Below are 25752 nucleotides of genomic sequence, written 5' to 3'. Positions count from 1 at the left end.
AGAGGGTAGTGGCGATAGTAGCTGTGATATCATGGGATACGCCTGTGGAGATACTGGCACACGGCCTATTTTGATAATGCACGAAATATCTCAATGTTAATAAACTCTTCCATGAAGATACCAGGTAAGTGTTCTTTGCTTCCCATAATTTTGATAACCTTTTATTTTATATCTTTTGGAAACAGGCTGTCATGTCTGTTAGACATCCTTCCAACAGTGAGATCAACTAATGATCACTTGGCCCAAACTCAACTAAAGAGCCCATAGCTCAGTCTCACCTTCTATCCTTTACAAAGCTTGTCATGATGCTGGGCACAACAGGCATGACATTCATCTGTTCAATGAATACAAAAGCAGATGGGACAGGGAACAGGAGTTACTGGATGAGGGACTTGGGACAGAATCTGAGTATGTAAGAAGAGGTTCTTATCACCTGTCAATATGTGAAGATTGAAAATTATGGCCACATATAGATGCTCCTATAAGTGCTTAATCATGAAAAAAGACAAATCTCTTGACAAACTAATACTTGAGGCACCTGAAAGGGCATCACTGTCTTAGTCCAGCACATGTATTTCATTCTATCCCTCCCATTATATTTTTTTAGCTATATTTATTTCCTCAAAAATGCCCAAAGCACTCCCAAATATTGCTTACCCTCTATTGCGCTTATTTGTAGAAAAGTACTGGGCCTTGTCAATTCATAAAAAATATCATCTGCAAGGAGTGGCATGCACCATTTATTTTATTTTACTGAGACAAGGTCTTGTTATGGAACCCAGGCTGGACTAGAACACCCAGCAATCCTTCTGCTTCAGCCTTCCCATTGCTAGGATTTTACAGGTATGCATCACACTGTCTAGGAAGTAACATTTTACAAAGGAGAGTTTTGCTCTCAAATTTAATGCAGGAACACAAATCAAGTGCATTCTGTCTTGTCTTAAGCAATATTTTCAAAAATGAAATTTTCAATTCACATTCATCAAATATCAGTAATTCCTCAGGACCAATAAGAAAACTACCCAGGTAAATAATCCTTAAATTCTAACACTGACTATAAACTAATGTACTTTATAGATGCTGTAAAACTCATTACTCACTGAAGGAAAAGATTAATATAATTCTAAGTACTATTATGTACTATATAAAAATTATAGAAAGATGAAATTGTAGAATGGATTTTACACTACACTTATCACTAGTCTGGTTTTCAAGGAACTGGAGACTATTTGAATGTTTGAGCATATTTTGAGTACTTCATCCATAAAATATAGAGAGCCTTCATTACAGCTAGAGGAAGAAGGAAAAGCCTATAGACTGGAGAACAAAAGCTAAGAGTTCCAAGTTTTAGTGACCATGTTTCCCATAGGGCTATTGTATAAGAAGAGTAATACTATATATGTTTTTCCTATTCACAGATAGAAAAGAATAAAATTTTACATTAAGTCCAATATCAATAATCTTGCATAGGTTTCAGAAAAAAAAAGATACACAATTTATAGTGGGATAATGAGAACCTTTAGTTATCAGAGAGAACAAATTATTCTCTTTCAATTCAACAGACATATCCACTCATTTAATAGACTATCTTCTTTCTTCTTTTTTTCACTAAAATAGCCTCAGTATATAGAACACCTAGCCATGAAACATGCCATCAAAAAGACTTTAGGAGGCATCTTGATGGGAGAAAAATAGAAAATGTCCAAAGTGAAGCCACATGATAAAACCAACACTTGATGCTTGCCTTTCATTTCAAGGAATGTAGCATAAAAGCATTATAAAAAGAAAAAAAGGTGGTTGAAAAATATACTTGCTCTCAACCAAAAAGATTTAAAAATAAAAAAAATCATGAACTTAATAATTTTCCTAAATGAAATTATACCATTATTTCTGATTTCTTTGTACTAAGTAAAAGGGCAAAGTATCAAACTTCACTAAAGTTTCAACACTGTTATACATTTCATTAATCAAAGATAAAAACTACATTAAAAGCAAGAGAATTATTTTATGTCAGTGATTAGGCAATTGGAGGGCTTTTATTTTATGTATACATTTGTACACTTCAACTTATTTAACAGTGTCGGTTCACGAACTGCAGTTTTTTTACATAAAGAAAACAGATTTAGAGATTTGAAAATAAATTACAGTAATTTTCTGCCTACAGCTTGTACCTCTTAGAAACCTCAGAACTCCTCATACTCCCCTTACTTTGCCACTACTTCTACATCTCCTCCCCGTTCCTGTCTAAAACCACAAACTACAAGAGAACTGGTAATGGGGGGCTCAAAGCCCCAAGTGAACAGCCACCTTAATTTTTCATGTAGAATGGAGAAATAAAGGGTGCCAATAGAAACACAGTTCTTTAAGAGGAAAGAAGTAAATGCCTACTGATGTCTGCCTAGTGAACTCAATGTTTCCTGCAGACCTTCATGGTAGATACTTATTAATGTAGAACTCCACATGAAAAAAAAAAAGAGGGAATAATAAAAGGATCAAAGATGTATTACTGGTAGGGCTAGTAGTGGAGAGGATGGTGGCGACACAACTGACAAAAAATTCACACACTGTTGTTATAAAAGCTATTATCAAGAGGACAATAGAAGAAAAGTAGCTTGGAATGAGAGAATTGCAGCAGTTTCTCCATGGCTCAAGATGTAGGCCTTCTATTGACTTCAATCAGCAATACGTCATGAAGAAGGGGATACCATAGAACTGTGTTTGCACCATCTCTGTTGTACCCAGAGAACTTCCTGATGATGAAGTAGGAATGATGGGTACATGATGGGACATGTCCAAGACTGAGAGATGTCCTACATAGATTGAGATCAGTAGATGAGAGTAATGAAAGATATCACATGAAACCTCTACAATTGGTATTCATTCATTAATCTGCCAGTAGACATTTGCAAATAACTTAATTAAACTGGATTCATAATGTAGCCACAGTTCTGATAGTGTATAGTTAAAACTTTACATAAAAAAAAAAAGTTTAAAAAAGAACTGCCCACTGCAGAGGCTTGAGGTCTATGGTAAAGTGTGCACTTTGCATAGCCAAGTCCCTGATTTTGAGCCTCAGCAGCCAGAAAATATTTCTGTTCCTTTGTCTTAATTATCTTCAGAATCAATAAAATTCATCTAGTTCCCTCCAAATATAACCAGTCTTGACATACCAAGTGACTCGCAGAACTATCCATACAGGAAGGCTTCATGACCCTTTACTGTCCAACTCTTTTTTTTTTAAGATTTATTACTATTTTTACATTATTCTGTCTGTGTGCATAACTATACGTCAGAAGAGGATACGAAAACCCATTGTAGATGGTTGTGAGCCACTGTGTGGTTACTGGGAGTTGAACTCAGTGTCCAGCTCTTTTGATGGAACTCAATGTTGTGCACATTCCTTCTGTTAAATGGTATTCATTTTTATTTTTAACTACAATTAATTCACTTTGTATTCTGAGTGTAGTACCCTCCCTCATCTTCTTGCAGTTCCTTCTCCTCTCTCTCTTCCACCCTATGGCCTTCTTCGAGTCCACTGTTAAGGGAGGTCCTCCTCCTCTACCATCTGACCCTAACCTATCAGGTCTCATCAAGACTTACCTTATCATCTTTCTCTGTGGCCTAGTAAGGCCATACTGCCAGGGGGAGGTGATCAAACACCAGGCAATGAAGTTCATGCTAGTGACTGCCCCTGCTCCTCCGACTAAGGAACCCACATGGAGACTGAGCTGCCCATGGGCTACATCTGAGCAGGGGGCTAGGTCCTCTCTATGCATGGTCCTTGGTGGATTGATCAGTCTCTGGCAACCCTGAGACCAGACTTTTTGGCTCTGTTGGTCCCCTTGTGGAGCTCCTGTCCCCTCCAGTTTATTTCCCCCTTCTTCCATAAAGAGTCCCTATACTCTGCCCAAAGACCTGTCCCCTCCAGGGCTTTCTATCTCCCTCTTCTTCCATAAGATTCCCCACACTCTGCCCAAAGTGTTGACTATGAGTCTCAACACCTGCTTCAATACACTGCTGGGTAAAGTCAGAGACCCTCTGTGGAAGGCTCCTGTTCTGTTTCCTGTCTTCTCCTGCTTCCAATATCTATCATGTTTGCCTTTCTGAATGAGGATTAAGCATCTTCCCTAGGGTCCTCCTTGTTGTTTCGCTTCTTTAGGACTATAGATTTTAGTATGTTTACCCTATATTATAAGGTTAATATCCACTTATAAGTAAGTATATACCATGTGTGTCTTTCTGCTTCTGGGTTACCTCACTCAGGATGAAATTTTCTAGTTCCCACCATTTGCCTGCAAATTTCATGATTTGTTTTTAATTGCTGAGGAGTATTCCATTGTGTAAATGTACTACAATTCCTGCATCCATTCCTCAGTTGAGGGTCATCTAGGTCGTTTCCAGATTCTGGCTATTATGAATAAAGCTGCTATGAACATAGTTGATCAAATGTCCTTGTATGGTTGAGCATCTTTCTGATATAATGCCCAGGAGTGGTACAAATGGTGCTGGTCTAACTAGAGGTCTACATGTAGAAAAATGCAAACAGATCCATATTTATCACCCTGCACAAAAGTAATGTTCAAGTGGATCAAAGACCTCAACATAAAACCAGACACACTAAATCTGTTAGAAGAAAAAGTAGGGAAGAGGCTAGAATTCATTGGCATAGGAGACAACTCCTTGAACAGAACACCAACAGCACAGCCTCTAAGATCAATAACCAATAAATGGGACCTCATGAAACTGAAAAGCAAAGGACACTGTCAACAGAACAAAATGACAGCCTGTAGACTGGGAAAGGATCTTCACCAACCTTATATCTGACAGAGGACAAATATCCAGAATATATAAAGACCTCAAGAAGTTAAACGCCAACAAACCAAGTAATCTAATTAAAATATGGTGTACAGAGCTAAAGAGAGAATTCTCAACAGAGGAATATTGAATGGCAGAGAAACACTTAAAGAAATGTTCGATATCATTAGACATTTGTGAAAGGTAAATCAAAATGACCCCGAGATTCCACCTCACAATCACCAGAATGGCTAAGATCAAAAACTCAAGGGACAAAACATGCTGGAGAGGATGTGGAGAAAGGAGAACCCTCCTCCATTGCTGGTGGGAATATAACCTTATACAACCACTTTAGAAATCAACGTGGCACTTTCTCAGAAAATTAGGAATAATGCTATCTCAAGATCCAGCTATACCATTCCTGGGTATTCATTCTTAAGAAAGGACTTTTCCATTTGCCTTCCCTTTCATTTGGGGGCCACTGCAAGACCCAAACTCAAAAAATGATAAGACAGTTTGCCTGTGTATCAGGTTATTTCTTGCATAACAAAAGGAAAAACTAGAAGGACTAATAAAAAACTAGATTTGCAGTCAGGCAGTGGTAGCATACTCCTTTAATCCCAGTACTTGGGAGGCACAGGCAGGAGGATCTCCAATTTCAAGAGTACAGCCAGGGCTACACAGAGAAACTCTGTCTAAAAAAAAACAAACCAACCAACCAACCAAACAAACAAACTAGATTTGCTATGAGGTTTCAGAGGGAATGTGGAGGCACGGAAACAAAATTGAGAGGGCATGAAAGTGAAGCCCCTTATGCTTGCATATCTTCAGCACTTCACTCCTGGAAAAGACCATCTTTCCCAACCTCTTTCTTAGAGCTATACTATTTACTTCTAAGAAGCAAGGTTAACATAGCGGTCGGGAGTACAACCTTTATTTAGAATTATATAGAGCTGAGTCAAAATCTAACTACAGCCCCATAATGACTAGTTATATAATAAAACTAACTTAGCTGCCTCTCATGAGCTTCCTATTCCATATAACGAAGCTAATGCAACATGCCTAAATGAGGCTGTCACAACGACTGAATAACATATGGAAAGTACTGATCACAGCAAACAGTAAGCACTCAATGTATAACAGAAAAAAATGACACTAAAAATCATGCATTTATAGTCTACTCCTCCCAGCTGAGGACGTATAAACATCATCAAATACAACTCAACTCGGAGAATACATTATATGATTATTTTGGTAGCAAAAATTTATCTTCCTAATTATGTTTTGCTTAGGCAAATGTCAAAAGTGAGTTTCCACTTCCAGATCAGACACTGATGGGATAGTAGGGATGGGGGTGGTAGGGCTGATCTCAGAAACACATTCAACAGGGGAAGGAAGGAATATATGTGATTTGATAATGAGCTTTGGAAAATCCACTGACATTCCACAAAGACATACTGAATACTACCTCTGCATAAAACTTGTGGACTGAAAAACGGACATATTTACACAGAAGCCTGAAAGTAGGGTGGCAGGTGGCAATGCCACCATGTGCTGAGTCCTCCCTCTGCCCCAAGCCCTGTGCTAAGCATCACACAGATATCTCATCTCTCTCAGAGCAATTATATTCTATCACCCACAAAAAAAAAAAAAAAAATCAACGTGCAGACCAAGGTTTAGAGGCTTGTTAATTTCAAACCAGGTCCCAATGATGCCACTGTCCTGTGACACTTCTAGCTGGACACTTTAATTAAAGTGAGGGAAGACTTTTGCAACAAATAGAGAGAAAATGAATAACATTATTAAGAGAACATGGAATGCACAGAGTAGCAATAAAATTAGTACAGACTGGAGTTAGAAAACTAGTCTAAAATTGTCAGCACTAAAGCCAATGAGATGTTAGCAGCATTGGTGGACTTGATTTATGGAGAACGAGGTACCTTCTAAGCACTTTATTAAGCAGTACTTTAAAAACATGATAGAATAGAGTACGGACCTTAAAAGCAACATAACTATTTTCTTTTCACCTAGAAGTTAAATGAGGGATGTTTAAGAAACATATTTTAAAGCAAAGACAGCAATAATAATAACATAGAAAAGAGATGAAACTGTAAAAAAAAAAAATATCAAACAGACATTGAAGTCTCAAGGTTAACTGCCATCTCCTGGGATGATGACAAATTAGGAACTGGCCAATTTCAAGGTAGTAACAGTGAGTCTAATTTTAGAACAATTTAAAGTAAAAAAAAAATAAAGTAAAATCTAAATTTGTTATTTAGTTGCATTTTCTCACTTTATAACAAAATACCTTTAGATAGACAAGATGAATAAAAATTCAAAATATCATTAACCTCCTTATTAAAGAAAGGTCACTACACCTTTAGTGCTGTGAGTCCCATGACTAAACTAGTACATAAATTCTTTCTTCTCTCAGCATTCACTTAGTATCACCTGTAGAGCAGGCACAGATTTTGAAAGATTACAAGTATGTGGCGCTCACATTCTGATGGGAGAAATGAATCAATCAATCATAAAAATCAACAAAGAAGTAACAGACACAATCTAGCATCTACAAGCAGGGATCCTAATAGAGGCAGGACGACTACACCTATCACTCTGACCTTATGAGGGCTATCATGTGTTTGGGATACTTACCTAGCCATAAAGCAATGAGTACAGCATCAATTCCATCTATTGGTTCACAGATCCGAGTCACAACAGGATGGATCTGCTGTGCCAAGTAGTACTGTGTGTCGATGGATAGATTGTCCTGTTTCTGCAACTGCTCAGGCGCATAGGCTCTCTGAGTTGCAGGGAGATTCGACCCATCCTAAAAGAAGACATGGTATAGGGAAAGTTGTGAGCAATTCAATCACACATAAACTTCTTAATCAAATAGGATAAAAGTTTAAATTCTATGGGCTTAGTTCCAAACACCAAGAAGTCTTGCCCTGTTAAAAATCTCACATGTACCCTAGAGTAGGAAGACCAAGGCCTCAATCTTATCCAATGCCTGAGAATGTAAATCCACTGTGTTCTTTTCTGTCAGGATATGAAACCAGTTAAGATGACACTAACTAATTATATTCTGCCATATCATAAAAACACATTGAAAAGACTAATGACAATTAGTCTACTCAGAAATGGTTTAAAGGCATGTTAATAAAAGAATAAATAACAGTCTTTTTTTATTTCATTAATGCAGTAACTTCTTGGCACAATTTCAGCCAAAGAAGCATGCTTCCTGTCCAACTGTGTGCCAAAATAAATCCTTTGTCTTTTGTTTCTTTCAGGTATTTTATCATGGTAGCAAGAAAAGTAACTAATCTACTGAGAAAGCAGCAGTACTCAAAAATCAAATAACTGACCAGTAGAAAGGGAATTATTCTGCACTGTTAAGTTGGCTCCTCTGCAAGCAAATGAAGGTAGGCTAGACACCCTTTTCAAGGGCTATTTCTTTTATACTATAAAATTAAAGTTCTGAGAGTCTATGCAATTAGCCCACATACAACTCTGTAGTGATGTTGCTGTCAACTGTGAATCAAAAAGTCATCATTCTACTGAACCAACATCCAATGACTCGCTTAACTCTTCCTCTCGACTGAAACAACAAAATTTAATATTCAGACTAGTAACCTGTAAGTATTCATAGTGTTCGGTGCTCTGCACAACTGATGATAATGTGAATACTATTCTTTCACTACTGCCACAGTCTTTTCTCAACTCGGCATCCAGCTCAAAACAGAGGCAACCTTCTACATCATGGTCTTTACCAGAGACCCAAGGCAGGGCATTCTTTCTCAACTTATATTCCTGATAGAAACAGAATATATCTATCTTTCAACTAGGTTCTACTTGGTCTAAGGTATAATGAAATTCCTGAAAGAAAATAACCCTCTTGTTAAAATTTGTCTGTACATATTTCACAACACAATAAAGAAAAATTAGTCAGCATTAATCAGGCTTAATCATGTCCTTTAAGAAACCTGAATTTTAAGGTAAAAATAAGGCAATAGTTGCTAGCTGAGAGTTTGAAATCAATCATCAAACTGTGTCAACATATGTGTTATACTCATACTGCCTTTCAGTACCAGGAACCTGGTCACCCTATAGAACTGTAGTTTTGTTGTTGTTGAGCTGAAACTTTTCTTTCATGATTGTTTTTGTTGCTGTTTAGGCTGATCTTATGCTGTTCTAGGCTGACTTCTAGCCCAGCACTGTATCAAAGGATAACCCTGAACTACTACTGATTTTCCTCTTTCCACCTTCCAAGAGCTGGGTTTGCAAGCATGCAACACTACATTCAGCAAATTCAATCATTTTTTTAATGGTTACTTAAAGGCAAATTTGTAGAAGTGAACATTTTTTAAGGGAAGAGGTAAGGTGCTTGCTTAGCATGCACACGGTCCTAACTTTTATCCCAAGAACTGCAAAAACAAACAAACAACAAACAACAAACAACAACAACAAAACAAAACAAGTGCTTGAGTTATTTTCCAGTATGTCACTAGAACTTATCATAAAGGAATATTTGTATGTATTTTTAAAGAGCAGTTGCAAATTTCTCAGCATTCTTTCTACTTAAAGCATTCTAACTCTAAATAGCTTGTAGCTAAGAGTGACCCCAAACTATTTCCTACTGTATTTTTAAAATCTAAGGTCAAACAAAATAAATATCACAACTAGTTAGTTAACAGGTTTTAAAACCTGTACGGGGAAAAAAAAAACATTTAGGCTCTCATTAAAGAAATATTACTCAAAGGTCTAGTTCTTAAACTGACCAAGATGCCAAATACATGTGACACATAGACTTGTGACATACACCTTTAAGGAAGCAAAGCTGGTCTTTCTTGAGGTGTCCATGTAGCGACTCATGAATTTTAGGAATAACAAGATGCTCTAAACCACGGTTAATGGGAAACTAATGGTAGAAAAATCCAAGTGGTTGACCAAGGGTTCCCCTTAAAGCAATTATGTCAAAGGTATGCCTTACAACAATTATGACTAATGAAAACTAAGTAACCATGGGTTGAAACTTAGTAGACAAGAGGCTGAGAAGACGGATTAGCCATTAGGCACACTTGTGGTGATTGCAGAGGACTGAGATTTAGTTCCCAGCATCTACATGGCAGCTCACAACAGTCTGTAACTACAGTTCAAGGGGATCTGTTGCCCTCTTCTGGGGTCCACAGATACCAAGCACACATGTGTTCCACATACATACAGGCAAAAAAACTCATACACAATTAACAACACAAATTTTTAAGTTATGAGTAGGTTACCATGTTCTACGTGTAAAGTATTAGATAAAAGGGAACCTGCTTGATAGGCTATTCTGAGAGGATATCTTGGCCTAGGGCAACAAACAATCTTCTTAAAAATTTGTCACCATATATTTTTAAAAACTTTTTCTAAATATTATGCTATGAAACTTGAAAGCAAAAGAGACAGACAGCTTTGGCTAGCAAACATGATGTAGGATGGACCTGTCCCATTGAGAGGAACAATGGCAAATTAAAATCCTATGCACTTTCGTGGAACATGCTAAGAACAATAAGTTAATAAAAACAAACGAGTTGTACTTTAAAAGAAGAACCAGATTTAGTAGGTGGAAAATTGCTAAAAGTGATGTTAAACTGGGTTTATTCTACTATAGTAGCATGAGCATTTTAAGGAATTATATTTTAATCAAAACAAGAATAAGAACAAATGTTTTGACATTAGGGAATATAAGTTTGACTTTTAAATACATCTATTATACTATTTTATACATAAGCAAATGCCTCCATTCCAGTTTTAAACAAAATATAACTGTCTTGATTTCATCATTAGTTGTTATTTCACTAAACCTGTATTTATTTTTCAAAGTTGTAAGGCACCATCTTTTCTTGTCATTAATAATCTAAGAGCTTTCTGACATATGTGAAGACATAAGTGAAAAAAAAATCTAGCCTATTTACCAAAATCTTTATTTGCATAATTTTAAATTGTTTTTTGGAGATGAGACTTGTCAGAAGCAATATGCAAAGCACATTAGGGATTTGAGCAAGCTAGACATTTCCTGAAGGAATTAGCTTTCTCTAACACTTCTTAATCACGGGTAACCCTAGGAGAGAGATAGAGTCAAGTGCTGATTCCTGTCCATGTACTTATCATTGTTATGTACATCATCTACATTATGTGGCAGATATTACATTAAAAGACTATAATTTGATTTTCATGAGACCCTATGCTTTTAAAATACACTGGCTGTGTTTTAGCAAAGATCAATTGTACAAGAATGAGCTTTTTTATTAAATTATATATATTTTTCTATTAATTACTGTTTATTCACTTTGTATCCCAGCTGTAGCCCCTTCCTTCATTCCCTCCCAAACACACCTTCCCTCCCTCATCTCCTCCCATGTCCCTCTCCAAGACCATTAATGGGGGAGGACCTCCTCCCCTTCCATCTGATGCTGGCCTATCAGGTCTCATCAGGACTGGCTCCATTATCCTCCTTTGTGGCCTGGCAAGGCTGCTCCCCACTCAGGGGAAGGTTGTCAAAGAGTCAGACACTCAGTTCATGTCAGAGAGAGTCCCTGTTCCCCTTACTAGGGTACCCACTTGGATACTGAACTGCCATGGCTACATCTGAGCAGGGGTTCTAGGTTATATCCATACATGGTCCTTGGTTGGAGTTATCAGGCTCAGAAAAGACCCCAGGGCCCAGATTTTTTTGGTCTCCTGTTGCTCTCCTTGTGGAATTCCTGACTCCTCTAGGTCTTACAATCTCCCTCTTCTTTCCTAAGATTCTCTGCACTCTGCCCTAAGTTTGGTTATGAGTCTCAGCATCTGCTTTGATACACTGCTGGGTAGAGTCTTTCAGAGTCCCTCTGTGATAGGCTCCTGTCCTGTTTCCAGTTTTCTCCTTCTTCCAATGTCCATTCCACCTGTCTTTCTGAGTAAGAACTGATCATCTTACCCAGGGTCCTCCTTCTTGCTTAACTTCTTTAGGTATGTTTATCCTATATTATATGTCTATATTATGTCCTATATTATATATCCACATATGAGTATATACTGTGTGTGTCTTCCTGCTCTGGGATACCTCACTCAGATGATCTTTTCTAGTTCCCATCATTTGTCTGCAAATTTCATTATTTTCTTGTTTTTAATTGAGCTTTAAGGTTTATCTAAAAACTTTAAGTTTTATCTAAACACTTTACTGTAATAATGCATTATGACTCTTATAAAAAACACTTTTACACAGAAGAATTATGTCTTGGAGGTAAGTAGATCATACAATAGTAATTTTAAAGAACTTGAACTTGAGACAGGCTTATGACTGACTTCTTTTTGCATACAGTAAGAAAAGGTTAATATTCCCTTCTTCCAACTGGAGTCAAGAGCTTTCAGAGAAAAAAAAATCCTGACGTCCTGCTCTGTCTTACTTCTTCTCCTCACCCTGTCAGTGACATGCCACTCACAATAAAACTAGTTAGGTCTTTTAAAGTGCATTTTAAAAGTCTACAGTTTTCTTATAGGTGTTTTACAAAATAGGGAAAAGAAAAACATAGGTAGGAGAGAGCCTGTAGAAAAGGGGAAGTGAACTGAGTCGAAAAACTAAAACATTTCTATTTGCTTTCATAAAGTATATTTTCGGACCTTCTAGCTTTCTCCATATAGCTGTGCATTTAATATTATTTCAAGTAATTAGTTTGATAAACTAAGAGAACAAAGCATTTATTCTATTATTCTACTCACTCATCATAATGAAAACTGTCACAAAAGGAACAATTAAAAACAACAACCTACTACTGTTGCTGGACATACCACCAAAAGTACATACATGTCTTTCTTTGATCCTTTTGTATTGCTGGGGATCAAACCTAGGGCATCACATATATTAAGCAAGTGTTCAAACACTAAGCTACATTCCCAGCCTACAACAGACTTTCACAGAACTTAATTTAGGGTTGAAACAGTAGTAACTGTTATAAAACTCTCAGAAAAATAATTTCAACAACGTCCAAAAGCTACTTTGAATTTTTTTTGTGTGTGTGAAATTTGTAATGAAACATTATAGAACTCTTTTTCTTATTTACGACCTGAAAGCTAGGCAAACTAAACCATCTCTTTAAAGGACCAGTTACTTGGAAGACTACTACTAAGTAACATAATGTGGCAATCTGGATTTGTCTCAAGATTCCTGTATGTAGACCAGTGGTTTATGTTTATAACACATAAACGTTCACGTGTGCACATGTGTGTGGAGGACAGGTAGTCATAAGTGACCTGCTTAATCAGTTTACCTTATATTTTCTTTGTATTTTATGTGTACATATGCTTTGTCTGTATGTATGGTCTGTGCACCACATGTGTACCTGGTGCCTGAGGAGGCCAGAAGAGGGTGCAGATCTCCCGGGATTGGAGTTACAAGCAGTTGTGAGCTGCCATATGGGTGCTAGGAATTGAACCCAGATCCTTGGTAGCAGCAGCCAGTGCTCTTGACTGCTGAGCTTCTTGTCCAGTGCTCCTCTTTTGTTTTTTTTTTAAAAAAAAAAACAAGGTCATTCCATGAATGTCAACAAGCTCTGAGGATCTGCATTCTCCCACCCTCCAGCACTACAGTTACAAACACAAGCCACTCTTCCTGCCCATTATTATGAGTGCTGGGGATCTGAACTCAGGTCTTTAGGCTTGCAAACACTTTATCTAATAAGCCATCTTCCCAGCCCAAGATTCTCAGGGAGCACAAGTCTTATAAAATAGAAACATTTTACCTGACAGATGACATAGGACACTGTATCTCCAGCTTTCACCTTCCTGCCTCCTTGAGAATTTATCCACAGGGCAACATGCACATGAGGTAGGCTTTTTTTATCAGGGTAATCCTGGGGGTCCTTTGTCAATGCCTAAAAGACAAAAAAATGGGGACAAAATTAATTCCCATAAATTTTAAAATAAAATTATGTATATACATATATGTATACATATATGTATATGTGTATATACATAAATACATCAAACATATTTTTGTCAGAATCCTAAATGATTAAAACACAAAATTGACAATGTATGTATGAAAAAAGGGCCACAGAATCTTCTAACAGTCCATCCTCAAGGTTCCCTTTCCATCAATTAGAACTGGCATAACCCCATACAAGCCTAAAAAAATGTAAGTTCATGGGCATAGCCACATAATATTTGAATACTTAAAAAAATCAAGACTAAATAATAGAGATCTGAAAAAAATATAGATCCAGTACTCTATGAAACCTTAATTTTCTTCTCATGTTTGTAGTTTTAGCAACTGATTAGTTAGGACTGGAGAATAACAACTATTCTGACTTAATGATCTGTTTCTCAAAGGCTTCTCTGACTAAATAAATCTCCAATACACCACAGCACTGAATTTACTCTGAATGTCAACTTAAGCAATGAATTTGTAACAGAAAGTGCAAACAACAAAAGCAGAAACAGCACCAGGCAGGAGAAAGTTACTTTCTAACAATGTTATTTGTGCTGATGACATAGGAGGAAAACTATAGAACTGTTAATGCCTGAAAACTAGGAATACCAGCATCTGCTTTGACACACTGCTGGGTAAAGTCTTTCAGAGGACCTCTATAATAAGCCTGTTTCCTGTTTTCTCCTTCTTCCAATATCCACAAGGAGAGCAACAGAACCAAAAAAAAATCTGGACACAGGGGTCTTTTCTGAGACTGATACTCCAACCAAGGACCAGGCATGGAGATAACCTAGAACCCCTGCTCAGATGTAGCCAATGGCAGCTCAGTATCCAAGTGGGTTCTCTAGTAACAGGTACTGTCTGGAATGATCTCAGTGGCTGGTTCTTTGATCACCACCCCTTGAGGGGCAGAGGGCGGGGGCAGAGCAGCCTTACCAGGCCACAGAGGAAGAGGATACAGCCAGTCCTGATGAGACCTGATATGCTAGGGTCAGAAAGGGAGGAGGACCTCCCCCATCAGTGGACTTGGAGGGGGGCATGGGAAGAGATGAGGGAGAGAGGGTGATTGGTAGGGAATGAGGGAGGAGGCTACAGCTGGGATACAAATTGAATAAACTGTAATTAATATAAAAAATAAAAATTAAAAAATACGAATCCCAAGTTGTACTAACAGTCACTGCATTCTTTCCACCAGCACAGCAAGGCACTTTCACTTGAGAACATTCTTCACTAAGCAGTAAAATCTAGTAACTCTGAGGGAGCAGTCCTCCTCTGTAGCCCAAGTTCACTTGGAACTCACTGTACGGTCCAGGCTGGCTAAACACTTGAGGCAATCCTCCTGCCTCAACATTTTGAACGCTGGTATTTCAAGCATGAACCATGTCTAGCAAAGTTAGTAATTTCAAAAACTAAAAGTTTTTGAGAACATTGAGAACAAGTCTGTTTTGCATGATTAAACATAATGAATACATAAGGCAAAAATGAAGAAAGAAGGTAACGCTAAGAAAATTATTTGTGCAACTACTTGAATTACAGGCTAAACTAACTCCTATTTACAAAGAATTTTTACTTGATAGAATGGTAGGGAAACTAGTTATTTTGACATTGGATCAACAGTTTCTCAAAACAAAAAGCCAAAACTAAGTAAAACCTGCTACTTGAAGAAAAAAATCAATCTGACAATAGATAATATCAAATTCAACCTTGTAAGCCTAATTCAAACTTTAGTAAAAACAGCTACAGAATCTTTCAACAGTCCATTCTCAAGAAGTTTCCACTTCTGTGAACCTGACAACTTCCCAATAAATAAGAACTACTTTAATCTGAATGAAGTAGGAATACTTTAATGTGCTTTTTGACAGTGTCCTTGAAATACACCCACTTTAATGTATGCATAATTCAGGGAATCAACCAACAAATAATCAATCCACAATGTCAAACACGGATAAAATACCCACTTGCTACAGACTAGGAAAAGATCTTCACCAACTCTATATCTGACAGAGGGCTAATATCCAGAATTTATAAAGAACTCAAGAAGTTAAACACCAACAAACCAAGTAATCCAATTTAAAAAATGGAGTACAGAGCTAAACAGAATTCTCAGCAGAGGAATATCGAATGGCAGAAAAACACATAAAGAAATGATCAATGTCCTTAGTTATCAGGGAAATGCAAATCAAAACGACACTGAGATTCTACCTTACAACCATGAGATTGGCTAAAATCAAAAACTCAAGGGATGTTGCAGGCTGGAGAGGTTGTAGAGAAAGGGGAACCCTCCTCCATTGTCAGTGGGAAAGTAAACTTTTACAACCACTTTGGAAATCAATCTGGTACTTTCTCGGAAAATCAGCCATAGTGCTACCTCAAGATCCAGCTGTACTACTCCAGGGCATATATCCAAAATGTGCTCAACTATACAACAAGGACAATTGCTCAACCATGTCTGTAGCAGCTTTATTCGTAATAGCCAGAATGTGGAAACAACCCAGATGTAACTGAAGAATGGATATAGAAATTGTGGTACATTTACACAATGGAATATTATTCAGCAATTAAAAACAAGTAAATCATGAAATTTGCAGGCAAATGGATGGAACCAGAAAAGATCATCCTGAGTGAGGTAACCCAGAAGCAGAAAGACACACATGGTATATGCTCACTTGTAAGTGGATATTAACCATATAGTATAGGATAAACATATAAAAATGTATAGTCCTACAGAAGCCAAACAAGAAGGACCGTAAGGAAGAGGCTGAAACCTCAAAAAACAGAATAGACATAAGAAGTAGGAAAAGACAAAGAATAGGACAGGAGCCTTCCACATGGGGCCTCTGAAAGATTCTAGCCACCAGGATACGGAAGGGATACCCTCAGACTCATAGCCAAACTTTGGGCAGAGTACAGGAAACCTTACGGAAAAAGAGGGAGATAGAAACACCTGGAAGGGACAGGAATTCCAGAAAGAGACCAACAGAGCAAAAAACCCAGGCCCAGAGATCTTTGCAGAGACCGATACTCTAACCAAGGACCTTGCTCGAAGAGGACCTAGAACCACTGCTCAGATGTAGCCCATGGGCTACTGCTCAGTTTCCAAGTGGATTCCCTAGTAAGGGAAGCAGGGGCTATCTCTGACATGAACTCAGTGGCTGGCTCTTTGATCACCTCCCCCCTGGGGGGCTGCAGCTTAGCCAGGCCACAGAGGAAGATGATGTAGCCAGTCCTGATGAGACCTGATAGTATACGTTCAGATAGAAGGTGAGGAAGTCTTCCCCTCTCAGTGGACTAAGAAAGGGGAACAGGGGGAGAAGAGGGAGGATGGGTGGGACAGGGAGGAGACAAGGGAAGGGGCTAAAGCCAGGATACAAAGTGAATAAAATGTAAAAGACAACCAAATAAGCAAATAAATAAAAAGTTCAATACAGCAGAAAAGTCAAGTGTCTGCTCTGCTCTCACAAGGAAACACACTCTAGACTATACAGATGGCAGAAGAACCAAGTTTGATTCCTAGCACTAGCATGACAGTTCACAACTGCCAGTAATTCCACTTCTCTGATCTGGCATCCTCTTTTGTGCTCCTAGAGCCCCTTCACGCATGTGACGCACATACACACACTCAGACAGAGGCATTAAGTGAATAGAAACCATAAGGTGTACAGCTTTTACTAACACTACACATCAAGTCTTATCCCTTACTGATGATAATAATAATCTCACCATAAGATGACAATTACTGAAACTCAGCAATTGCTACTAGAGATGAGATACGATTCTTTCACATTTATCTGTTTGAAAATTTTAATAATAAAACAAGTAAAACAATATTTTTTTTCCTGGCCCATGCAGACTCCAGTCACCTTTGCTTGGCATGGTAGTAGATTCTTTTAATCGCAGCACTGAGGAGGCAGAGGCAAATGGATCTCCAGGAGTTTGAGGTCAGCCTGGGTTACATAAAAAGTTCCAGGACAGCCATAAATACAGAGTGAGACCTTGTTTTAAAAACAAACAAAAGGAAAATAAAAATGTATTAATGTAAACCCAGAGATGTCATTATATTCTTGACTAATGTTCTTCTTGCACACTACAATATGAGATGATAACAGTGTAAGGACACAATCCCTGAAGATGCATTGTAGCGTTATTTTGTCAATAATATACTCATGCTTGGAATGATTCTTTTAAACATGTGCCTGGACGCTCCTGTTATGGACAGCCATGTTTGGAGGAAGGTAGACAACAACCAGCCACAGATACTGTATGCAGAATACAAATAAATCTAATTAAAAGAAGAATAAAGGTATAAATGTGTCCAAGGCCAGCCTCAAGTATATACAGGATTAAAAATTAGTCTGAGCTACATAAGATCCTGCTGTCTCAAATACAAGTTTCTAAATAAAAGAAAAAGCAACTCTAACAATATAAAATATAACTTCAAATGTTCAGAAATATGAAAATGACAATCTACTTTAACATAGAAGTAGTATGAATGAGTTTTCATTCAAAAAATTCTACTTATTGTCTTCATTGGATTCTTTCTCGTTATTTTTTTTTTTTTATGAGCTCTGACAAAGAAATCTATCACAAAATTGGTAAGGTGGTATTTGAAAATTAGCTTCTGAATATGTAAGGTTATTTGTTTTAAATATGAAGAAAACCTATCAACCTACCATCTTGTTTATTACACACTAATTTGGAAATCAAATTTTTGTTTTTCAAATTAGATAAGAAAAATATCCATACCCATAATGTTAAGATATGGATTTGTTTTAAGATGCACAGGTGCCTTAGATATACAGAATAGTTACCATTATCTTAACTTTAACTAAATCTGTGCCTTTTGGTTACAGATACCCTAAGGATCACCATCTGTGAAGTAACATACACATACACATATGGGGGTGGGAACAGCAGGAGAGAGGCAAGAAGACAGGGGAGAGGGAGTAGAAGGGAGGGAGGAAGAGGGACTAAGTGAAAATATAAGAATGGATATGAATGAACAGATATATGTGTCAAACAACTATTACTTTAGAGGACTATGAAAAAAATTCTCTGGGCCCTGACACATAAGCTAAATCACTCCATAAAATGTCTGGAAATAAAAAGGAGAGAGAGGTCGTCTGTGGCAGCTGTGGTAGCACCTGTGGCTGGAAAAACTATGCTAATGTTCAATCTGTGAGGCAGTTGTTAAGCAGCTTCCACCACCAGCTACAATTTATTTAAACTACAAGGATGAGGTGGTTCTTCAACTATCTGAAGGAGAGAAAAACATATGACAGCAGCTATGCTCAGCAATAAATGCTACATTTACCTTGTTAATTTCAAACTGGCTCACTGGGATACTGCCATTTAACACGTTTTCTCCAATTTCTATTAACCTCTTCTGAATGTTTTCCACAATGGTGTCCCGGCTTTGATCAGAAAGAATCTGGCCAATGACAAAGCTGTGTAAAGAAAAAAATGTGATTTTTTGTATCATATGACATTAAAGAAAAGACCAACAAGTCACTAGATTGGCATGTGGACAAGAGCTATGGTAAGAGTTAATATGAGGGTTAGTGTCTAAAAGACAATTTTATTTTATGTTTATGAGTGTTTTGCCCACATGTATGTCTGCAGATCAAATGTGTTTCTGGTATAGGCAGAGATCAGAAGAAGGTATGGGGTTTCCTGAAACTGGAGTTAAGGATAGTTGTTGCGAGAAATCAAACCCAGGTCCTCTGCAAGAGCAACAAGTGTTCTTAACCACTAAGTCACCTCCCCAGTCCCCACTGTTTTGTTTTGAAATATTAACTCTACCACAACTTTACTAACCTAGGAATTCCAGTTCTACTCTTTTTGACAGCTAACACTTTATGCAATATACAACAGAGAAAAATGTGTGCCATCAGAGTTTATATGATTAAGCAATCATATTCTAAACATGATAAATTTTATCTTTATTCCTAAAGCAACAAGATAGTATTTCTGGCATAAAGATAGCATGTCCACCCAAGATGACTGTTTAGCTAGGTGAGAAAAAACATAAAGCTCTTTAACTAAACTTAAGAATAAATCTAAGAGAATAGAAAATTGGCTCAATAATTAAGAGTTCTTGCTCTTCCAGAGAACCCAGGTTCAATACTTAGCACCCACATGACAGCTCACAACTCTAGTCCCTGGTACAGAGAGACACATGCTTGCAAAACACTGATACATATAAAAATTATAAACTAAAAATGGGGGGAATCAAAGATATCAAACTCTTCTTTCTTCAGCTTCATTAAAAATTGTTCAGTGTTCTCTACCATCATGCTACCTCTCAAAATTTTCATATTATTCTACAAAGCCTAACAAAAAAGAAAAAGAAAAAAGCCAATATTTTGTCCATTTCTGAGAAAATGGAAAGTTTGATAGCTGTTTTACAATTTGTCAGAAAAAGAATCCTGACAAAAACATTTGTATAGCTTTAATTACTAATACATTTCTAACTCAGAGAAATTTACTTGTATTTTGATGCATCTTTTCTTAGAAAACACAAAGCTAAAGAGAACGGTCTAATCGACAGCCTATACAAAATAGTTTCATCTTCAGGTATACTTGGAGTCAATGAGGCATTTCAAACCACATTTCTTAAAAGAAAAGCCATGACCTATAATTTAGATGATTAACTTTGCCTAATCATGAGTAGCTTTGTAGAAGCAACATTAGCTCAATTTCTCAAGTTGCAAGCAGAAGGGAAGTTGGAAAATCAGTATAAAACGCTGATATTTAAAAAAACATTAAAAGTAATTTTAAATTGAGACATAAAGGAAAATTTCTGTTTTCAGAACTAATCTAGATATATATGAAAGATGGCATATGACGTGTCTAAGCATTAAATTTTCGAATGGATACCTTATACTTGAATGTTGACTACAAACAAAAAAATATTTTATATACAACTGATATGGGAATAAAGGCTCATTCCGTGGCCCACTTTTAAATCACACATTTTAAGCTACTTAACAGGGAAATCATAAAAATTAAGTATATAATTAGGATCTAGGGATTCAGGATACAACAATTTTAAAAAGAGAAATTAAAAAAAGTCATCTCTCTAAGGATCTCAGGTATAAAGATTTACTCTCACCATGAGAGGTTATCTTTTATCTACAGTATTTCTTACTGTGTAAATTTAGCTTTATCTAACTTTTAATCTAACTGTAAAATTCTACTTATAATATGCAATAATAATAATAACAAAGAATGAAGTTGTATAGTTATGCTTGACAGACTCAAAGGCACTTCTGATAGCACCTAGATTTTTTTAAACAAAATTTTGAAGAAAAATAAAAACAATAAAAAGCTAAACTCACTTTCCAGTTTCCTTGGCAAGATCACACCAGTCTCTTCTAACTATATCTAATCCTTTCAGTTCCTGCTTGGTAATGTAATTCCCATCTGATGTTGGTTCAACAACCAGAGCGGCATATTTCTTTTTCTTCAGCAATAGCAGAGACTTGAAAACACCATCAATATCTATTTCAAGCAGTTTGTACAATTTATTCACTTCACTTTTAACCTGTGAAAATTTCAAATATTACTGTCAGAGTCTCAAACACCTAACAGGAAAAAGGTAGACATGTTATAAGTTACCAAGAGTTAACCTAAACAAAACTTGAAAGCACATACAATTAAAAGTTATTGTTCAACTTATATAACATGGAACTATTTACGGCACATTTTAAAAACATTGAAAAATAGAACAAAATCAGATCTTAACATCACTTTCTGATACTTACTGGGAAGACTCTAAATCAGAATACCACAGAGCTACTGGGTCATAAATATTTACTGTAGCACTATAAATAATAACTTAGTTATGAAATGAGCCGAGGTGTTCACCAACAGAGGAACAGATAAAATACCATTCAGTATACCTATATACAATGAATTTCTTCCTAGCCAACAAGAATGAAATTAAATGTATGTGTAAAAATGGATACAACAACAAGTTTTCATATTTGTCTAGGTAAGTCAGACTCAAAAAAACAATTATTACATGTCTTCTCTCATTTGTAGATTCTATATTTTACACATATACATATAAAATCTTATGACAAAAAGTAGAAACAACAGTATCTAAGAGAACAAAGGGGATTAACTCACATTTTGTAGGTAGGAGGCTATGCAAAACATGCCCAAACTACATTATAAACATCTATGACAATGCCTGCATAAAATTCAGAAGTATGTACACTGAATATACACTAATAAAAAAATAAAGATCTAAACAATTTGGGAAGCTGAGGCAGGATGATGTAAATACTGAAGTTAATTTGAGGTAGTAACAAAGTTCAAGACCAGCTTGTGCTACATAGCAAGACTTTATCTCAAAAATAAAATATTTTTTTTAATCAACAAAAAAAGACCATAACAAAAATGCTATAATTCCATCAAAATAATGGATAGGACTGATCTCTTAACTCCAGAAAATACATAAGTATGGGAAATTATGTGAAGGTCTTGAGGTAGCACTATTCCTAATTGTCCAAGAAAGCACCAGATTGATTTCCAAAGTGGTTGTACAAGTTTACATTCCCACCAGCAATAAAGAAGGGTTCCCCCTTCTCCACATCCTCTCCAACATGTATTATCATTTGAGTTTTTGATCTTAGCCGTCCTGATGGGTGTATGTTGAAGTTCTATTGTGACTACATTTAAACTTTTTCAAAGGAAAAATTGTATCTACTTTTTAAGAAAACCAACTGCCTCTAAATTTTACCCTCAAACAAATTAGAATATAAGGAAAATTAAGAGAATAAAAAATTTAGTGACACCAAACTTACTATATTCAAAAGTATACACATGTATATAACACATGAACTTATTGTACTTACTGTGCTAAACACAGAACTCACAAACACAGGTAAAATAAGCAATCATTATATTATCTCACCTTGTTTCCCAACTTAAATACTTCTTCCAGATTGGTGCTATTGGTATTTATCATAATTGAATCTGTATCTCCATAAATAACTTCAAGATTCATCTAATAAAAGCCAAAAAGTATAAAAATTAGTAACAAAACCCAACGATCATTATGCACAATGAAAGTAAAGGTTTCTAGTACTAGAGACTAGAGGTGCCCCTGAGAGTTCACAGGTCATTTTACTTACTATCAGCACTACCAGGGTGCATAATTGAATTCTAAGCCCTTCATGAACTAGAAATGCAAGCAGTTCAAGATTAAGAAAACCTTCCCCCAATTTTCTTCTAAAAATGCTGGAAGAATTAACTGTAGTTTCAATTTAAACAAAATAGTGAATTTAATAAAAATAAGAATAAGGCTAAGAAACAGGACCTATAGTTAACCTTTGTGCCGTGTGCTTAGTGTTCATAGCAGATACTAAAATATGGACTTAAAAAATTCTAGGGCACAAACATTTATTAAATTCTCATACAGTATTTATTAGAATATGCCAAAAAAATCAATCATAACAAACAACACTACAGCATGTAAGTACAATGGCATGGAAATAAACTCTAATTAGTACCATTACTAATTTGCCTGAAACACATACAGGCTTCAAGCAGGGGGTAGATCATATCAGTTGCTGATACAGGAAAAAGCTATTATCCATTATAAATGTAAACTAGGCATCCTAAAACACAATTTTCAGTATGTTTGGGTTATAATTTTTCTTGAATACAAAAATGTCACCTGGTATGATATCTAAGAGTTGTTTTAGAATGAAATTGCTCAGCATTACCTTTTGTACCATCTCTTTTGTATGCAGCAAAATCTAAATAAAATAAAAGGTCAACATTAATATGTTACAAAATAATAAAGGCATAAATACAGAAACAAGAGATTTCTAATTTCCAAATATCTTTAAAGCTCTTGAATGTATCACTACCAGTCTCAAATAACAGTAACATCAATATAATCTAAGTTTGTCTCTATGCTTAGTAAAAACACGCAAGCCAATATATATCTATATTTCTTTTTTTTAATTTTATTTTTTTCTTATCAGTTACATTTTATTAACTCTGTATCCCAGCCGTGTTCTGCTCCCTCATTCCCTCCCAGTCCCTCCCTCCCTCCCTCATCTCCACTGCGCCCCTTTCCAAGTCCACTGATGGGGGGGGGGACCTCCTCCCCATTGATTCAATCCTGTTTTATCAGGTATCTTCGGGACTGACTGCAAAGCCCTCCTCTGTGGCCTAGCAGGACTGCTCCTCCCTTCGGGGGTGGGGAGGTCAAAGAGCCAGTATCTTTAATAAACATGTATAATAAGATGCCTTTTAATAATATGGGAAGGTCACTTATTCTCAGTATTAATATTTTAATAGAACTGTATGACCAATAAAAGCTTTATAGCACTTAAAATCTAGCAAAATCATACCCATATTCAGAATCTTAAAAGTTGTAAAAGAAAGTAATACATTTAATTTAAAATTCTTTTCCCGACTAAATTCCTTACAGGTATGGCCTAAGTTAATAGAGTGCCCAGTAAAATGATGGCTTTCAATAAACAGTAAGTGAAAAAAGACATTTAATTATAAATGGGTCTGCTCACAGGCCCACATGGCTACAGACTATAAAACATGAAATAACATATACACAGACAAAAGCATATATAAGTTACATTAGACCCTATCAGAAGCATCATATTTAATATGTGAAAGACTCTGAAGGAATAATAATATGATGTATTGAGACTAGAGACAGATGCAAAGAGATATCAAATCATCTGCAAGATACTATACTGAGAGCACCTCCTGCATTGTCTAATTTCTTTCTTGAAGATCTCTAAGAGGTAGCTACTACTAACATTCCCATTTGTTAGCTGCCAAATGACAAAGTATTTTCTCTCTCCTTGTCACAGCAGAACAAGCGTACAAAACTATAGGCACTCTGGCTCCAGGACAGAAGGTTTAATCACTCCATACTTAATTGCTACTCCAGTATCACTCATTCTTCATGCATCCCTCTAAAACAGATGTCATTTTTTCCAGTGAGCCAGATAAAAGGTTGCTTTCATTCATGTTTGTTTCTCTTACTTGGTCAACTAACTTAAATCCCAAGGTTTCACTGGAGTCTTTCCTGTCCTCCATAGTACAGAGACAAAAAGTACAAAGACAAGCATACTTGTCTTTGAAGCATCTTATACAGCTATCCATCACTGCCCTTCTTCATTGCTCACTACCTTTCTCATTATTACTCAACTTTGTTCAGATGTCCAAAAGTTCTTAGTGGCTTCCATGCCTTGTGGAGTCATGGTGAATTCTGATTAAGCTAAACCAGTAGTTTTTATGTGGGCTATATAGTGGAATTATATACATAAGGATCTTTAAATAGCTAAAGTAGAAATGCCTCCAGAGCTTGTTACTGGTGTAAAACTCTCCCTGATTCTAGTATGGAGAACTACTGTGCAAGAGTACTGGCTTTCTAAAATTTATTACATGGTTCTACTTTTTCTCTCCCCAAAACATTCCCCCTCATCCAATAACTGGTCCAGAATATCTTTCACCAAAGTTTAAAAGAGTTCCCAAGATGATTCTTAAGAATGGTCCAAGAAAAACACAGTAATTCCATTCTGGCAACATTACCTATTTAGATATGTTCATATGACAACTTGACCCTGGCTGATCAAAAGTAAGAAGTCCTCTAGGCAACTTTTGCAAAAGGCTTTGGCTCCTCATGAGAATTAAAAGAAAACAAAACCAGCCTTATAGATTGAGGGTAAGCAACAACAGGCATCATGGTGACCATGAAGGACCACGCCAGAAGGTTCAAAACTAGCATGCTGAGAAAGCACCTGACTCCCAGGGTTATGCGGTTACTGCTGAATGCCACCTGTAAAGCAACTCTTCTTAGGGCTTACCAATTTGAATGAATCAGGACTAATTCCTAAAATGTTTTCAAAGTCTCCCAGATCAAGCCAAAACTATAACTACACCTAAACCGCAACTCTATTTATACAGCTGTTATTTCCTTCACAAAACCTCTAGCTGGAAAAGAAAACCTACACTTGACA

The 25752-nt window shown here is 36.5% G+C and overlaps 1 protein-coding gene across 1 annotated transcript in view; it reads right to left on the bottom strand.

The window, feature by feature from the left end:
* The window catches only part of Pola1 (DNA polymerase alpha 1, catalytic subunit), a 299642-nt gene that overhangs the window by 156853 nt on the left and 117037 nt on the right, over positions 1-25752 (bottom strand). The window contains exons 27-32 of the mRNA XM_060376744.1: positions 23482-23514; positions 22668-22760; positions 21085-21290; positions 19059-19191; positions 13560-13691; positions 7450-7624 (exon numbers count right to left, since the gene is read on the bottom strand). Of these exons, the coding sequence (XP_060232727.1) occupies positions 7450-7624; positions 13560-13691; positions 19059-19191; positions 21085-21290; positions 22668-22760; positions 23482-23514 (772 nt within the window). The remainder of the gene's footprint in view (positions 1-7449; positions 7625-13559; positions 13692-19058; positions 19192-21084; positions 21291-22667; positions 22761-23481; positions 23515-25752) is intronic.

This window comes from Meriones unguiculatus (assembly GCF_030254825.1).
Source record: "Meriones unguiculatus strain TT.TT164.6M chromosome X unlocalized genomic scaffold, Bangor_MerUng_6.1 ChrX_unordered_Scaffold_30, whole genome shotgun sequence".
In the NCBI taxonomy this organism is placed as follows: domain Eukaryota; kingdom Metazoa; phylum Chordata; class Mammalia; order Rodentia; family Muridae; genus Meriones; species Meriones unguiculatus.
This window is presented reverse-complemented; position numbering and strand designations above follow the sequence as displayed.